Source organism: Erinaceus europaeus, chromosome 3 (assembly GCF_950295315.1).
Source record: "Erinaceus europaeus chromosome 3, mEriEur2.1, whole genome shotgun sequence".
Taxonomy (NCBI): Eukaryota; Metazoa; Chordata; class Mammalia; order Eulipotyphla; family Erinaceidae; genus Erinaceus; species Erinaceus europaeus.
In genome coordinates this window covers 40929809-40945703 of record NC_080164.1, presented here as the reverse complement: position 1 = coordinate 40945703, position 15895 = coordinate 40929809, and the positions used below count along the sequence as shown (strand labels likewise).

The 15895-nt window shown below is 37.7% G+C and overlaps 1 protein-coding gene across 7 annotated transcripts in view; it reads right to left on the bottom strand.

Annotated features, from left to right (window-relative positions):
- Positions 1-15895, bottom strand: part of MYT1L (myelin transcription factor 1 like) — a 527336-nt gene that overhangs the window by 145171 nt on the left and 366270 nt on the right. For all 7 annotated transcript variants that reach the window (XM_060187042.1, XM_060187047.1, XM_060187048.1 and 4 more), the window contains exon 9: positions 1099-1457. In XM_060187042.1, the coding sequence (XP_060043025.1) occupies positions 1099-1457 (359 nt within the window). The remainder of the gene's footprint in view (positions 1-1098; positions 1458-15895) is intronic.

The window sequence follows — 15895 nt, the reverse complement described above, 5'->3', positions numbered from 1 at the left end:
TTTTATAATTTAGATTCTTGTAGAATTTTCAGTTCAAAGAAGAGTAAAAGGAAATCTTCCATTCGTCTTTAAAACATTTTGGACAGTTATATGAGTAAATGATAAGTTAATGATTTGTACTAGACTCTCAGAAAGTTATACTTATTTCTAGAAAATGGAAAAAATTATAGAAGAATTAGCCTTGAGGTTACTTCTTTGAATATCACACTAAGAGAAAATTAGATGTAATACTAAATATATTTCTTAGAACATGGCCACTACTCTATACAGTTTTCTTTTCTTTTGTTTTTATGGTAGAGACAGAGAAAAATAAAGTGAGACAAAGGGAGATAGAAAGATAGATAACTGCAGCACTGCTCTACCGCACATGAAATGTCCCTTCTGTAGGTGGGGAAAAGGTGATTTGAATTAAGTAGTAATGTATGAGCTCTACGTCATGTGCCAATGCCTAGTCCCTACCCACACAGCTTTCTACTTGTGTATGTCGTTGATGCTACTGGATTCCTCAGATCACATACATAGTTATCAAATATAGAAGCAGTGAAAAGGTTGACTGATTATTTCATTTCAGCAGCATTCCTATTCATGCTAATACATGTCAGTCACTAAATAAAGCTTTGGCAATTGGCCAACAAAACCTGTTTCAACAATCAATGTCCCACTGATTACACAAAGCTCCTAAGTGCTGTTAATGCAGGTAGACTAAACCATCCCAATAGCAATGGTCTAGCTAATAACAGTAGCTCTTGGGTAGACCATTCAAGAAAATGCAACATTAAAGGCAAGGTGTGCTAACCAAACTTTCTTGGTAGATTTTCCTCAGTGAAGCAAACAAATCCACCATAGATGTCACAACAAATTTTCCTAGTAGCCCATCTGATGGATTTAAAATTCATTATTTAATAGATGATTGAAAGAATGTCTCTAGAGCAAAAGTTAGAGACAAATAGATAACCCTCCTCTTCAGCATTAACGGGGTCAGATTTATTTATATGGCAAATAAGAATGCATAGGGAGGGAATATTTATACCAGGCTGTGTTCTTTGAAAAACCAGCCCAAATCAACACTTCATACTCTGTTAATATTTTAAAGATTACCATTTTCTTCTTCCTCTTCCTCTTCCTCTTCCTCCTCTTCTTCTTCCTCTTCTTCATCCTCAACATCCTCTCCGTCATCATCATCATCATCTTCATCTTCATCCTCTAGGTCCTCCTCTTCCTCCCGGTCCACCTCCTCATCCTCCTCATCATCATCCCTCTGCTCATCATCATCTTCTGAGTACTCCTCATCCTCATCTTCCTCCTTCTCATCCATGTCCTCAGTGCCATCACTTTCATAGCACTCATCCACTGAGGAGCTGTCTGCTTTCACTGCAAAAGCTTTCCTTTTGGGAGCAGGCTCTTGGGGCTGTTTATCTTGTGTTTTTCTTTTTTTAGCCAAGGGGCAGCCATATACACTGTAACAAGAGAGACAATTGCGTTACTATGTTGAGCAGCTGAGTTATGGTAGGTAAGGGTGAGTGTGAATCACTTCTGCACAAACTCTAGGAGGAGATAAGCACCAGTATCTCCTGTCATATATGACAAAATAGGCTAATGAGGTGATTTACAAAGAAATGCAGCTCTGATTTTGCCTAGTCACCATTTCCATTTAATCAGGTATCCTAGTTCCTCATTACTATTATTCTACATAATAACATGTAGATCCTAATAAATCCATATCTCCACAAAGACCAAACCATCCCTATGTATTCCACTTTTCCCCCTCTTCTCCCTCTGTGAAATTCTATGAAATTGCTTTTTGGGGGGGATGTGGAACTCTGATGATGGGAATTCTGGGAATTCTGGTGAATACATAATAACATCCTAATAAAATTTATGAGAATGGATTACAAAGATTTTATATCATACAGTTGACAAGAAAAATTCAATTAAAGGGCTTTTAAAATGCACACTACATGTCAGTGTATCTTAAATATAAAATTAGCCAGTTATCTGGCCCCTGTAACACTGAATGAAGGGGTTCTGTGCTGTAGTGTCTTTCCTTATGCTTCTAGGTCTCTTTCTATGTGAAAAAGTTAGGCTGGGGCAGTGAGATATCAGTGATGATCATGAAAATGAAAGAAGAAGAAAGAAGGTGGAGGGAGAAGGAGGAGGAGAAGAGAGAAAAGAGGAAGAATTAATTCAGCCCTTCTATATCCATATATTGGGTTGTCAGAAGTCATGACACATTACTGTATAGAAAAACATAGAAAACTGGGGCCAGGTGGTGGTGCAGCTGGTTGAACACACATGTTATAATGCACAAGGACTGGGGTTTGGGTCCCTGGTCCCCACCTGCAGGGGGAAAGTGGTGAAGCAGTGCTGCAGGTGTCTCTTTTTCCCTTTATATCTCCCCCTTCCTCTTGATTTCTGGCTGTCTCTATCCAAAAAATAAAGATAATAAAAAATAAAAACATAGAAAAATATGACTTCTCTGATAACCCAATATATGTGCATTATGTGAAATGTAAACAATGTATAGCAATATAGTAGAAAACTTAGTATTTTTGATTTACATTTTATGTAGATAAAAATATTTTAGATACCTGACCCACTCAAAAAAGATGACCATGTGTCAATGAAAGTGATTACTAAAAAAAAAAAAGAGTGATTACTACTACCACTTATTATTATTATTTATTTCAACTTATACTTTAGGTCTTCACTTTTGTTCTTTGAAAAGAAATATTATTGGTTTATGAATACTTTATAATATTATAACATTTTTCAGAGTATAGCCTCACATCTCTAAATGTGTATAAGATTCAGCACACCCACCACCAAAATCCCAGTGCCATAGAACTATCAAAATGGACCCCCACTTCCCACTGCCCCCCCACTTCCCCTTTCCCTCTGGGAACCCATATGTTCTACAAAGTAACTGAATGACTTAAACTATGCAGAACCATGCTAGTCTTGGCTTCAATGATCCTATCTCCCCCCACGAATTACATAAAACAAATCTAGTTTAATTGGCAGGCATCATTAAATTGTGTTAAAGTTGGCCCAAGCCTGGGTAAGACTCATAACAGACGCTCACAGCACTTCCTTGAGAAAGACAATTTTTCAAAGATGTATTGCTAATCATAGTTCTTTTCTTTCTGGAAACCTTATAGAAATGTTTGTGAAAGATAATGGAGGGAAACAAAGGCATAAGTACTAGGTAAACACTTCATTTATCTAAAATGAAATGTATTCTCTTCATTAGTAATTGAATATTTAGGTAGTGGATTTCTACAGACTTTGATTAACTCATTTTTGGATTGGAAACGGTGTAATTTTTTTCCAACCTTATACATTTGTTTGGGAGTCTTTTGTGTGCTAGACACTTCCTTTTTTATATTTATTTTCCCTTGTTTAACATTGTTGTGGTTATTGATGTCATTGTTATTGGAGAGGATAGAGAGAAATGGAGAAAGGAGGGGAAGACAGAGAGGGGGAGAGAAACACAGACACCTGCAGACCTGCTTCACTGCCTGTGAAGCGACTCCCCTGCATGTGGGAAGCCGTGGGCTTGAACCAGGATCCTTACCAGTCCTTGTGCTTTGCGCCATGTGCGCTTTACCTGCTGTGCCACCTCCCGACTCCCATGTGCTAGACACTTTCTATATGTGAAATTCAAAATGTAAGGTTGGAAGTCCTCATCATTACCTAGCACTTTGCATGCACTAAACATCTAGGCATTCAATAGTATTGAATGGATGGAGTCTGATAGATATTATGAAAAAAAATATGCACTGGGTACTGCATCCTACAAAAAGGACTTCAGTCAATCAAGGGAACTAGGACTTCTTCAGGAAGAAGTGATGCTGAAGGAAATACACATGGCATCTTGGAAAGAAATAAGATTTCAGTACCTTTCAAGAAAACCAGAGTTTGCAAAGACATAAAATTAAGAAAGAAAATGAAATTTTAAATTTAGAAAACGAAATAAAAAAAGTATAGAGCATGTGAAAATGAGGTGACATGAGAATGGAAGAATCTTATGGGCTAATTACAGGACAACAATGTTTTCATCATGAAAGAGGGAGCTATTTGAGTTTTTCCAAAGTCTCAATGAGCCATTAGACTTGCATGCTGGATGCTGGGGAAAAAAAGCAGAGAAGAGTAGAGAATGTGCCATTCCCCACATAAACACCAATGGAGGTTATGACCTGAAGTCAAGACTTTACCAATTGCAAATCCTCTCTAGTGGTTGCTAGAGTGAGTCTAAGGTTCTCATTTAATATTGTCACACATGAACCTGATGCTTACTCCCCCACACAAAGTGTCTTAGTTTCTACAGACCCCTAAGTGGGCTGTGGATATGTCCCTGTAATTTTATTCAATTATTTTCTCTCTTACTAAGGCTTTGGGCCAACTCATTTAGGGAGATTTTAATTCGGTTCTTTGAGAACGGGTATGGGACAGTAAGGCCACAGGTGGGATCTTCAACTATTGCTTTCCAATCCTCCACATGCCATGTAACAACCACATCTCCGGATGCTAGTTGCCTATTATGAAATAAACAGTCATGTTTTTTTGCATATGAAGTTATATATATATAAAAAGAAAAACCTCAGAAAAAAAAAACATTCCACTGAATGAAGGACTGGTTTCTCCCATTTCTATTTTGCTAAAAATTTGAGTCCCACATGTATGAACCTCTCACAGATTATCCTAGAGCCAAGTGAATATGTTTAAGTGTCCAAGTGTAAAGTAGCCTTTTTTTTTTTTTACCAGACTACCCATTTCTCAGTTCTGGAGGTGTAAATTCTCAGTAGTAAAACGATCTCAATGGGCTATTATTGTAAGGCCCCATTAACAGTAACCTGTTTGTTTCTCTCATGTTTATTGTAAAGTAAATATTTGGTGATTGAGTAGCTGTAGGTGACTCATTTGTCAGGAAATGTTGTACTGAGTAGAGCAGACACTATCTCTAACCTCTTGAGATAAAGAGTAAAGACAGTTACCCTAATGGAAAAAAATCTGGAAGTAGTCACAGGAGAAACTCTTAGAGGTGGGAGTTGGGATGGGTGATAAGGAGAAAAAGAGAAGGAGGGATATAAAGGCAGTCAGAGTCAGAGAAACAAAGAGACAGAGTGAATATTATCAGCAGTATCAAATTGTATCGGTAGGTTGACAATACAGAATAGAAGATGAGGGCTAGGCAGTGATATCCCCTGTTGAGAGCACATGTTACCATGAATAAGGACCTGGATTCAAGATCCTGTTCTTTCTATTGGCAGGGGGGTGCTTCATGAGCAGTGAAGCATGTCTACAGGCATCTTTCTCTCTGTGTTCTATCACATAAACTAGAAAAAAAGAAGACCACCAGGAGTGGTGAATTTGTAGTGCTAGAATGAACCCCAGAAATAACACTTGTGGCAGAAAAATAAATGTAGAGAGGCAACCATGATATGGTGAGTACTTTATTTTCTTTCCCTCTTTCTTCCTTTCCCTCCTTCCTTCCTCCCCCCTCCCCTTGATCAGTACAAAACCAGAGAGAGAGAGAGAGAGAGAGAGAGAGAGGACATGACTACACCACAGAAGCTTCCTTCAATGCTGAGGGCCAGGCTGGAATCTAGACCATGTACATGGCAAAGCAGTATACTATCTATATAAGCTTTTTCACTGCCCCTGAATTCTCTTTCTTTAATTCTCTCTCTCTTCCTATTTATTCTCCTTATTCTCTAAGTATAATTGACATCTTTTCATACCACTAAACTTTTCAAAGAATATATATATATATATATATACATATACATATACATATATATATACATATATATAAGCATCTCATAAGTAATTTAATTTACTGAATTATTCAAACAGCTAGCATTTCCAAAGTCTTATTGATAATTTTTTACCAAAATATATATTGTTAGAGTGATTCATTTTTTTACTACATATTGGCATATTTCCTTAATTTCATTCCTTTATTCTCTGTAGAGGGCTATAAAAATGTCTATCTGATTTGAAAATTATGTACTGTTTCAGTTTAAATTTGACATAAATGTTTAGGCATTATATTCAATAAAGAAGTTTTCAAAATATTTACTTTCTCATCTGCTAACAGAATTAAACAAAAAACACTCTCTGGAAGATAGAGATTTGTTTTATTATCTTTCTATCACATGACTCCTTTTATTCTTTTTGTTTCACTCATGCTAAATGGTGCAACCTGTTATTTAATAACTCTTCATGCGTAATAATTCAAAGATGCAAATAAGACATAATGTAACTATTAACCTGAACAACTCAAGAAATAAAAGTCCCCAGGTAGAAGCAGCAATTGCCAGCTTCCAATGGCTCCATGCATCCCTGCCTACTGTTTTTCTCCTGGGAAGGAGGGAGCAGCACACACAAAAGCTTCCACTTGTTCTTCAATCCAGTTTGTCTGGGAGATTTGGGGATATGATTGCTAAGATTATTCTTTTATTAAAAAAAATTCTTAGGCACCTGTAGAGGTGCTTCAGAAGCAGATCAGAAATTGCATGTACAGGGTACAGAGTTTGATTCTCAGCACACAAGCCAGAGTGATGCACTGGAGTTCTCTTTCTCACTGCCCCCCCCCAAATGTCATTCCCCTCCTCTTCTCTATCCTCCCTGTTTTTCTCCACCTTTGCTTCCCATTTCACATCATTATTTTATTCATGCCTTAAACACAAATTCTAGCTGGGAGATACTCAGAATTTTCACAACAACTCCTTTATAGAACTATCTGTGACAATGAGGTTATTTGTTCTTAGCCAGATTATTTCCTGAAATACCATAGTCCACACAAAACAAATGGGCATGAGTGCATTTTTAGTTTTAAATGCCATGCCTGCTCTGGCTTATCTTTCCTTATGATTACTCACTTCCTGTTACTCTTATCCTACAATTCTATGTCCATACTTTTTTTTTTTCTTCAAGTTTGTTTATTGTATGAGAGGGACACTGGTTGTTTGTCCCAGGTGTCACACCTGGTACCTCAATTTTGCAAAGAATGCACTGTACCCATTAATCCATTCCCAGACCACCTATACTCATTCTGGTTAACTTTGCATGAAATGGCTTTTCTCAGTGACACTTCAAGGCCCACCTTAGGTCTACCTTTTCCATAGTCATTTCTAATCAGCCGAAACTTAAAGATGTTATTTTTAATAAATCAGCACCACTGGACACTTAGCCTTGATTTGGTAAACTACCTTATATTGTGCTTGATTATTTTCATGTTAGTCCTATCATCTCAACTTAGCTGCGTCTTCTTACATTTTAGAACTTATGTCATGCTATCAGTTCATCTAAATGCCCAGTATGTGAAATGATGATGTAGGTCTTCAAAACATTAATTTCTATTGATTGAGATTACTGACATCTTTAATACTAACCTACACATTTTCAGACCTGGTTCCACCAGCATTTGGATTTCAAATATATATATATCTCCCTTCCCCTCTATAGAACATCACTTTCTCCAGTTTTCATGTTTAAAATTATAATGTTCAAAGTATGAACATAAAATCATCCTAAAAGCTAACCCACCTCTTGGCAGTCAGACTGGAAAATTAAATTGCTGCATAAATATATTTAAGCTTTCTATATTTTGGATTTAGAATAATCTCAGGTGGTTAACAGGTTTTATTCAAGTTCATATCCTAAGAGACACCACAAACTAAGTCAATACTCTCTGAACAGTAAGACTAGAGGAGAGAGGAATCTCACAAATCACTTAATCCAGGGAAGGAGAATGTCTGGCCTGTGGACTGTTATATGGTCTACAAAATCATTTAGTGTTGCTAAGGCAATTTTATCTATCTATCTATCTATCTATCTATCTATCTATCTATCTATCTATCTATCTATCTATCTACCACCCATTGCTGGGGCTCGCTGCCACTCCTGGTGGCCATTTTTCTTTTCTTTTTTTTAAATTTGATAGGACAAAGAGAAATTGAGAGGGAAAAGGAAGTGAGAGATGGAGAGAGCAAGATAGATGTCTGAAGACCTGCTTAGCTGCTTGTGAATTGTCATCACAAGGTAGGGAGTGGAAGCTAGAACCCGGGTCATTGTGCATAGTAATATGTGTGATTAACTGGGTGCACTACAGCCTGGCCCCTACAACTACATAAAAACAGTATGTATTTATTAGATACAGAGAGATTGGGGGGAAGGGAGGGAGGGAAGGAAGGGGATAGAGAGAGAGAGAGTTGCAGCACTGCCTCATTGCTCATGAAGCGTTCCTCCTGTGGTTGGCAACCAGGGACTTGAGTGCCAGGTCCACCACCACCTGACTCCAACAACTGCAACTTTTTTTTATAGTAATATTAAATTCTAAATTTCAAGTTGATATTCTTGTGTGGTCCATAAATGATGTTATAAATATCCCAATGGCCCGTAGCAGAAAAAAAAAAAAGTTTACCACCATCATTTTTACCTAGAAAACGACAAAGTTAAGGTTAGAGAGACATGCATAGTCGAAATATAAGTCAGCACAGGACTAGAATTTCCACCTGCTGAGAAAACACCCTTTTCTGCCAGGCCACAATCAAAAGTGAATTGAAGAGGATGGATACTGGCTCACCCAATAGATTGCATACTATACCAGGTACCATGCACACTATACCCAGATTCAAGTCCATTGTTCCCACCTGCAGGAAGAAAGCTTCACAAGTGGTGAAACAGTGATACAGGTGTCTCTACTCTCTGTCTCTCTATCCCTTTGTCTTTCACTTCCTTTCAAAAAATTAATGGCCACTAGGAACAGTGACTTCATGCAGGCACTGAATAACCAGTAATAACCCTGATGATCAAACAAATAAACAAAACAAACAAAAACACTGAACTGGATATTAGTTGGGAAAAAATAAAAACCTATGTTGGGGAACTGTCTCTATTACTAGAACTTAGTGCTTGTTAAGCATCCTACTCATATTAACTAAAGAAGCATGTCCAGAGAGAAAATCACTATAAACAACCACCATGCATGGCCAAATTTCCACATTTTATCAGTTTCAAACTTGTCTTTCTGAGAATTTACAAGTTGACACTAAAGCCAGGTCACATTTAACTTTAACACAGCAGCATAGGACCTCTGTCTGTAGTAAGTCCAAAGAAATCCTATACCTGAACAAGGAAATACTATGGCAATATCATTAGGAATTGATCTACATTGGACCATCTGAAGTACTTAACAATGTATTAATACTATCATAACTCTTTAAGAAACACCAGTAATACAACCTTGACTTATAGTAATTAAGATTAATATGGAGGAAATATCACCTGGTATATTCTTAACTTTAGGTTCTAATTATTAAACAATTTGTTCTGTTTTATATCTTAATGCTTTTCAGCCACCAAGTCACAGAGGCTACCATGATGTCAGCCTGAATTCCCTTGGCAAACACCCTCACCAATGTGTCCTGAAAACCCACCAGAGCCCTATCCCACTAGGGAAAGATATAAACAGACTGGGAGTATGGATAGACCTGCCAGCACCCATGCCCAGTGAAGAAGCAATTACAGAATCCAGACCTTTCACCTTCTGCACCCCATAGTTATCTTTGATCCATACTCCCAGGGGGATGAAATATAAGAAAGCTTCCAATGTAGGGGATGGGATGCAGACCTCTGGTGGTGGGAATTGTGTATACTTGTACACCACTTATCCTATGGTCATATGTTGATCATTATTAAATCAATAATTTAAAAAAGTATAACATGGGGGAATGAGAAGCAAGCTTATAGAATGTTTATTTCTGTTTCTTACTCTTTCATCTTTTTAATTTTTTAATCTTTCTTTATATTAGATAGAAATATTCAGAAATCCAGAGGGAAGGGTGATAGGGATAGAGTTATAGAGACACCGGTGGCGTCTGCTTCACCATTCTCAAAACTTTCTCCCGGCAAGTGAGGACTGGGGACTTAAACCTGGGTCCTTGTGCAGAGTAACACAAGTGTGCTCAACCAGGTACATCACCACCCGCTATACATACTCAATTACTTAAAAAAAACTTTTCTCAGAGTTTTTGGGGTATATATGGCTGGTAAGAAACCATTCAATTCAATGCATATTTGAACCCTAGTTTACCATATGAGGAGTGCTACAATGGCACTTACTGGAGGAAGCTCTGGTGTGATAGTATGTTCTCTCTCTCTCTTTCTCTCTCTTTCACTCTCCATTTCTAAATGAAAAAGTCATAAATCAAATGTGAATCCTCAAAGATGATAAAAAGTAAATTTCAAGTAGCTATTTTAAAAAAGATACCATTCAATTGAGAAATATTTAAAATTCTGGTAGCTTAAATTAAGATTGAGATGTTTACATGTTCACCTTGGGTATGGCGGGGTATGTATGTGAAAATTTCTAATTCAAAGAAATATGATAATATTTATGATCATACAAATAAACAATAGAAAACACCAGCATACATTCACATGTACATGCCACAAATATATATACAGGAAAAATATGCCTCTCAGAAATGGTAAAGCTACTTGAATGTGCATTTTCTAATAACTCACTTCAAGCAAAATATAAGTTCTTATTCTACATAGACATTCAAAGCTGCTCCATAGTTCCATGGGTATTAGGCTCCTAATAATGAGCCTTATAGATCTCATCATAATAGAGAGGATTAAATGTGTTCTCTCTATGACATCACCTTGAATTAAATTTCTATAACAATGATTTAGTTCCAGGCTGCTCTGCCTGCACTATTGTGTTGAAGCACAACCTTGTAACCAAATCCAACTGCCTTCAGATCTTCTTACCTTGTGTTTGAATAACTTCTCAGCAGAACACAGCCATTTCCCTCCACCATCTATCATCTACTTTTTCAATAACCACCAGAAATAGTTTTCCTATGGAAGCATGCAACAGGCTTCTTTGTTGAGTTGACTGGCCTGCTCTAAGATTTCTCTTGTGTGTCAACAGCTCAGAGCATGTATTTAGGGAGCTAATAATACTCATCATAGAGAACTCTAAGAAAGGCAGTGGCTTCCCATTATTCAAACACCACTTGTTCTGTTTCCTTTTCTTTTTTTTTTTTTAAAATCAGATGACAAGCCATGCTGAATTTACTTGCCAGGGATCTCATGTTTTCTTGTGAGTCTTTTAAATGGGCCATCCTATTTTTAAAACTATAATCTAGAGATAATATAGAAAATCTCTGTGTTTTACATGAAGTAGAGATTAATCCTACAGAAAAGGTGACCCCCTTCTCTCGCATTTCTTGCATTCTCTGAATAGGTTGTCTTTGTCCCTTCTGATTCTGGCTTGTTGGTTTTGTAGCAGGGAGGTGTTCTCAGGAGAAATATAGGTACCTGCTGTGGTTTGGTGCAGGAGAAAGAGAGAAAGAGAGAGAGAGAGAGAGAGAGAGAGAGAGAGAGAGAGTGACTATTCTCTTTATACAAACTTCTGACCAGGATGCCATTTTGCCATTTTTTTCTGATGTAAATTACCTCCAAATTCCCCTGAAGCAGTACACCAAAGAGAAAGACAGTCCTTTAGTGAGGTACAGACCTGCACAAAGTACATATGCAAAGTCTTTCCTTCATCTAATTTTCTTTTAATGAACAGACCCCAACCATTATTTTTTATACTTTGTTTATTTAATTATTTATTTAATAGAGACAGTAAAATTGAGAAAGAATGAGGAATATAGAGGGGGACAGAGAAAGACAGACATCTACAGCACTGTCTCACTACTTGTGAAACTTTTCCCCTACATGTGGGGACTGGACCGGCTTGAAACTTGGTCCTTGAGTATTGCAACCTGTGAGCTTAACTAAGTACAACACCATCTGGCCACCCTTCCAACCATTTTCAGTGGCAAATGAGTTATCACTCTGTGAGTTACTATGATCTCCTTACTACTGGCTGTATTTCACATTGCTCCCTGGACAGGCTTCCTATGGGGCAGTGTCAAGTTGCAACCAGGACTGCAGGATTCACTATACAAGATGTAAGACATGTTAATATTTGGGGTGGAGGTTATTTCACTTTTTTTTTTTTTTTTACAGAAGCAAGGGATTGACTCTTCTAAGTTATTCAGAGAATCTATTGAGAGACTGAGGTGTTTTTTCTACAGACTCAGGTTTGTGCCTCCTCAGCTTTAAATGTAAAGCCACTGATTCCAATTCAGTACCTGCTTAAACATAAATGATGATGCTACCTTGGTATGAAAACCACTTTTCTGTCCCCATATTTAATAATAGTAAACAGATAATAATTTTCATTTTGGGGGTCACTTTTCATGGGAGCTGTCTGCCCCTCTTTCCTCTTAGTAGAAAGACAAATGTTAGCACTGAAAATGCAAAGGCTCTCAGTCTTTTAACTCAGAAAAGAATATCAGATCAGTGGCAGAAGAGCTGGGTTGAAAGTTTGTTCTTGGGAGTCGGGCTGTAGCACAGCGGGTTAAGCGCAGGTGGCGCAAAGCACAAGGACCGGCATAAGGATCCCGGTTCGAACCCCGGCTCCCCACCTGCAGGGGAGTTGCTTCACAGGCGGTGAAGCAGGTCTGCAGGTGTCTATCTTTCTCTCCCCCTCTCTGTCTTCCCCTCCTCTCTCCGTTTCTCTCTGTCCTATCCAACAACGACAACAACAACAATAATAACTACAACAATAAAACAACAAGGGCAACAAAAGGGAATAAATAAATAAAATAAAAAATATTTTTAAAAAAGAAAGCTTTTTCTTTATCTTCTGTGAATTCTGAATGAGTTTTTCTGTAGCTGTGACCTCAGGATTCTCCTCTATAAAGAGAAGAAGCTATATGGTCTTCATAGTTTTCTAAGAAGTTATCAGAAAATATGAATTCTAGATTAGTTATCTCATGTCTCTAGCAGTTAGGTGGTTCCACAAAGGAGTTACATAGGGGCTTCTGTTCACTAAGGGTCTGTTTGTTTCATCTTTTGGAGGGAATGCTTAACTGACTTGTTTACTTGCTAATTTCCTTCATTCTAAGATTCTACTCTCACAATAGAATTCTTAACAGTTCCCATAACAATATATTACTGAAATTGAAAAGTTGCATATATTAAAAATATCAGACAACACATTCCTAGATACTTGGATAAATATGTTGTGGTTTACATACACAATGGAATACTACTCAGCTATACAAAAGATGAAGATTGCAACTTGCCATTTCATGGAAGGATCTTGAGGAGAATATGTTTTGAAAAAATATGTCAGAAAGAGAAAGACAATATATGTTATCACTCATTTATAGAAGATAGTAAAAAATATATAATAAAAAAATGCAAAAAAAACCCTCTTGGGTTTTAAGATCAATATAATGGTTAACCAAAGGGGAGGGAGACATGCTGGGTAAAAGGGGCAGTTACACAGTAATGGATGGAACCTAGATTTTTGGTTCCGATCATAATGTAAAAGTTGTACTGAAGAAACACTGACATTGAATTATAATACTATGCTGTATACTAGGAAACTATATAGTGTTATAAGCCAGTGTTCTTCAATACATTTCCCCCCCCAAAAATACTATGCAGTTTAGAGAAATAAATAAGGATTGGTGCACAGAAGCAAACCATTTGGGGATGTCAGCTTCATAGTGCATTAGAGATGTTGACACAATCATGGATGATAAGAAAAGTCAATAGGTGTCATAACCTCTTATTGCTGGGAAAAGTCAAAACAAGCTGAAACAAAAAGATTGGATTCTATGATGATGTCAGGGTACCATCAGAGATGGTACCTTCCAAATGATTATTGAGTTTCCAAGGTCACATGTTTTATAGTGTGTCAAGAATTAACATAGGCCCTTGGGATAAGACTCCCAGTTTCATCTTTTCTTGTGCACTGTAGGTCAAGTGCTTCATTGTTAAAGGTTGAGTCTGAAAAGAGAAAGATGGTAGACAGCCACAGTCTTTCTTTAACTGGTGGCAGCTGCACAACCATCACCATAAAGGGAGACCCATATCTTGCTAAAGGACCTGTGTTCTCTGAGGCTCAGGATCAGACACCAAGTCTCCCACCTCTAGGGAGTTCAGCCTTCAGGTGAAGACCTGCAGCCCAAAACAATCTCATTTCTTTCTAAAACACCAAGATGAGCTTATATATCAGAAAACATGAAACCCAGCTGACAAGAAGCCACGTGCTCTGTAAACCAGTAGGAAAATTCTTGCCAGAACCTAAGCAGAGCTGCATAGTGGTACTAAATAAAATTAGCAAAGGTCAGTGAGTTGTCTTGGTCAATGATGAGGGTAGTGATAATGCTGTAAAGTGGGTGGTGGCTTCTACTGGTAGGAAACTATCCACTTGGAAATACTCACTGACCACTTTCTCTCAGACATTTCCTGGCACCCTGGAGACTCATACAATACTAGCAATTGGAAAGTTGTGCTATAAAGAAGCATTTGACCTCCAGTGTCTATTAGACAATTAGGATATGCAGGAACATTGCAAAGCTTTAAGAAGTATCTGTGCTGTCTGCACTCTGTATATGCCTCCATCTGCTCCCTGTGTTTTTCAAGGTGAAACTTCATAGCCTCAGTGGCATCTTCCTTTTAGTTTATAAGTATATAGCTTTAATTTTACCATCTGTATGTTCAAGTTCACACTGAATGTACTATGCTTATTCTACTGTTGGTGCTTACAACTGAGTTTTATAACGGAAAAGGAAAGAATGTCAAACATGATCTTTTTTTTTTTTCTGGCCTATTCACTCAATGGACTTTGTCTTCCACATGCTCCCCTTTCCTGCTCTATCATTTACCCTGAAAGGCAGGCTGGCTACTGTCAACCTGCAACACAAAGATTTTTTTTCTCCAACAGGGTTATCACTGAAGCTAGATGCCTACACTATAAATCCATGACTCCCAGTGGCCATTTTTTCCCTTTTTTCCCTCTTTCTTTCTAGTTTTATTTGACAGAGAGAAATTGAAAGGGGAGAAGAGATACAGAGGGATGGTGAAATATAGACATCTGCAGAGCTGCTTTACCGCTCAGCTCAGGAAGCCATCTCCCTGCAGACAGGGAGTGGAGTCTCAAACCCAGGTCCCTGCCTATGGTGATATGTGCTCTTAGCCAGATGTGCCACCACCTGGCTCCTCACATAGAAGATTCTATTCCTCTCGTTCTCCTCATATTTACTGAACACAGTAATTAAATTAAGAAAAATTAAGCTTTACTTTATTTAGAATTATAGGAGTTGAACTTACTCCTGAGAACTACCATTTTATACCATATCCTATAGTGAGGTCTGATAAAAAAGCTGTCCATCCAATACTTCCAGTATGTTGGTTTATATCATTATTTCACTAATAAAAAAGTCATATCTATTGTAATATCATCCACCACAATCTTAAAAACTATTATTTTGATAAGGAGCTCACATTGACTGATAATCTGCATGGGCTTTGAAATGATCATATTAGCAGTTATTTCAGATTTTAGAATATGCTCCCTGGGGCTGGGCAGTAGCACACTGGGTTAAACACACAATGTACTAAGCACAAAGACCTGGGCAAAGATCCTGGTTAGGGCCTCTGGCTCCCTACCTGCAGAGGGGTTCACTTCACAAGCGGTGAAGCAGTTACACAGGTGTCTATCATTCTCTCTCCCTCTCTATCTTCCCCTTCTCTCTCAATTTCTTTCTGTCTTCTCCAGTAAAATGGAAAAAATGGCTTCCAGGAACAGTGGATTTGTATTGCAGGCACTGAGCCCTAACAATAACCCTGGAGGCAAAAAAAAAAGATTCTAATCCCTGTTCAATAGTAGTTAACAAATAAAACCACTGAATCCATACTACCGACTCAAGGTTAGCAGGTCAGTTATCTAAAGCATCATTCTCCTACCCTTCTCCGTTTTCTCTTTCACTTTGATTCATCTCTTTTGTTCTACCTATTGATATTTCTCTTT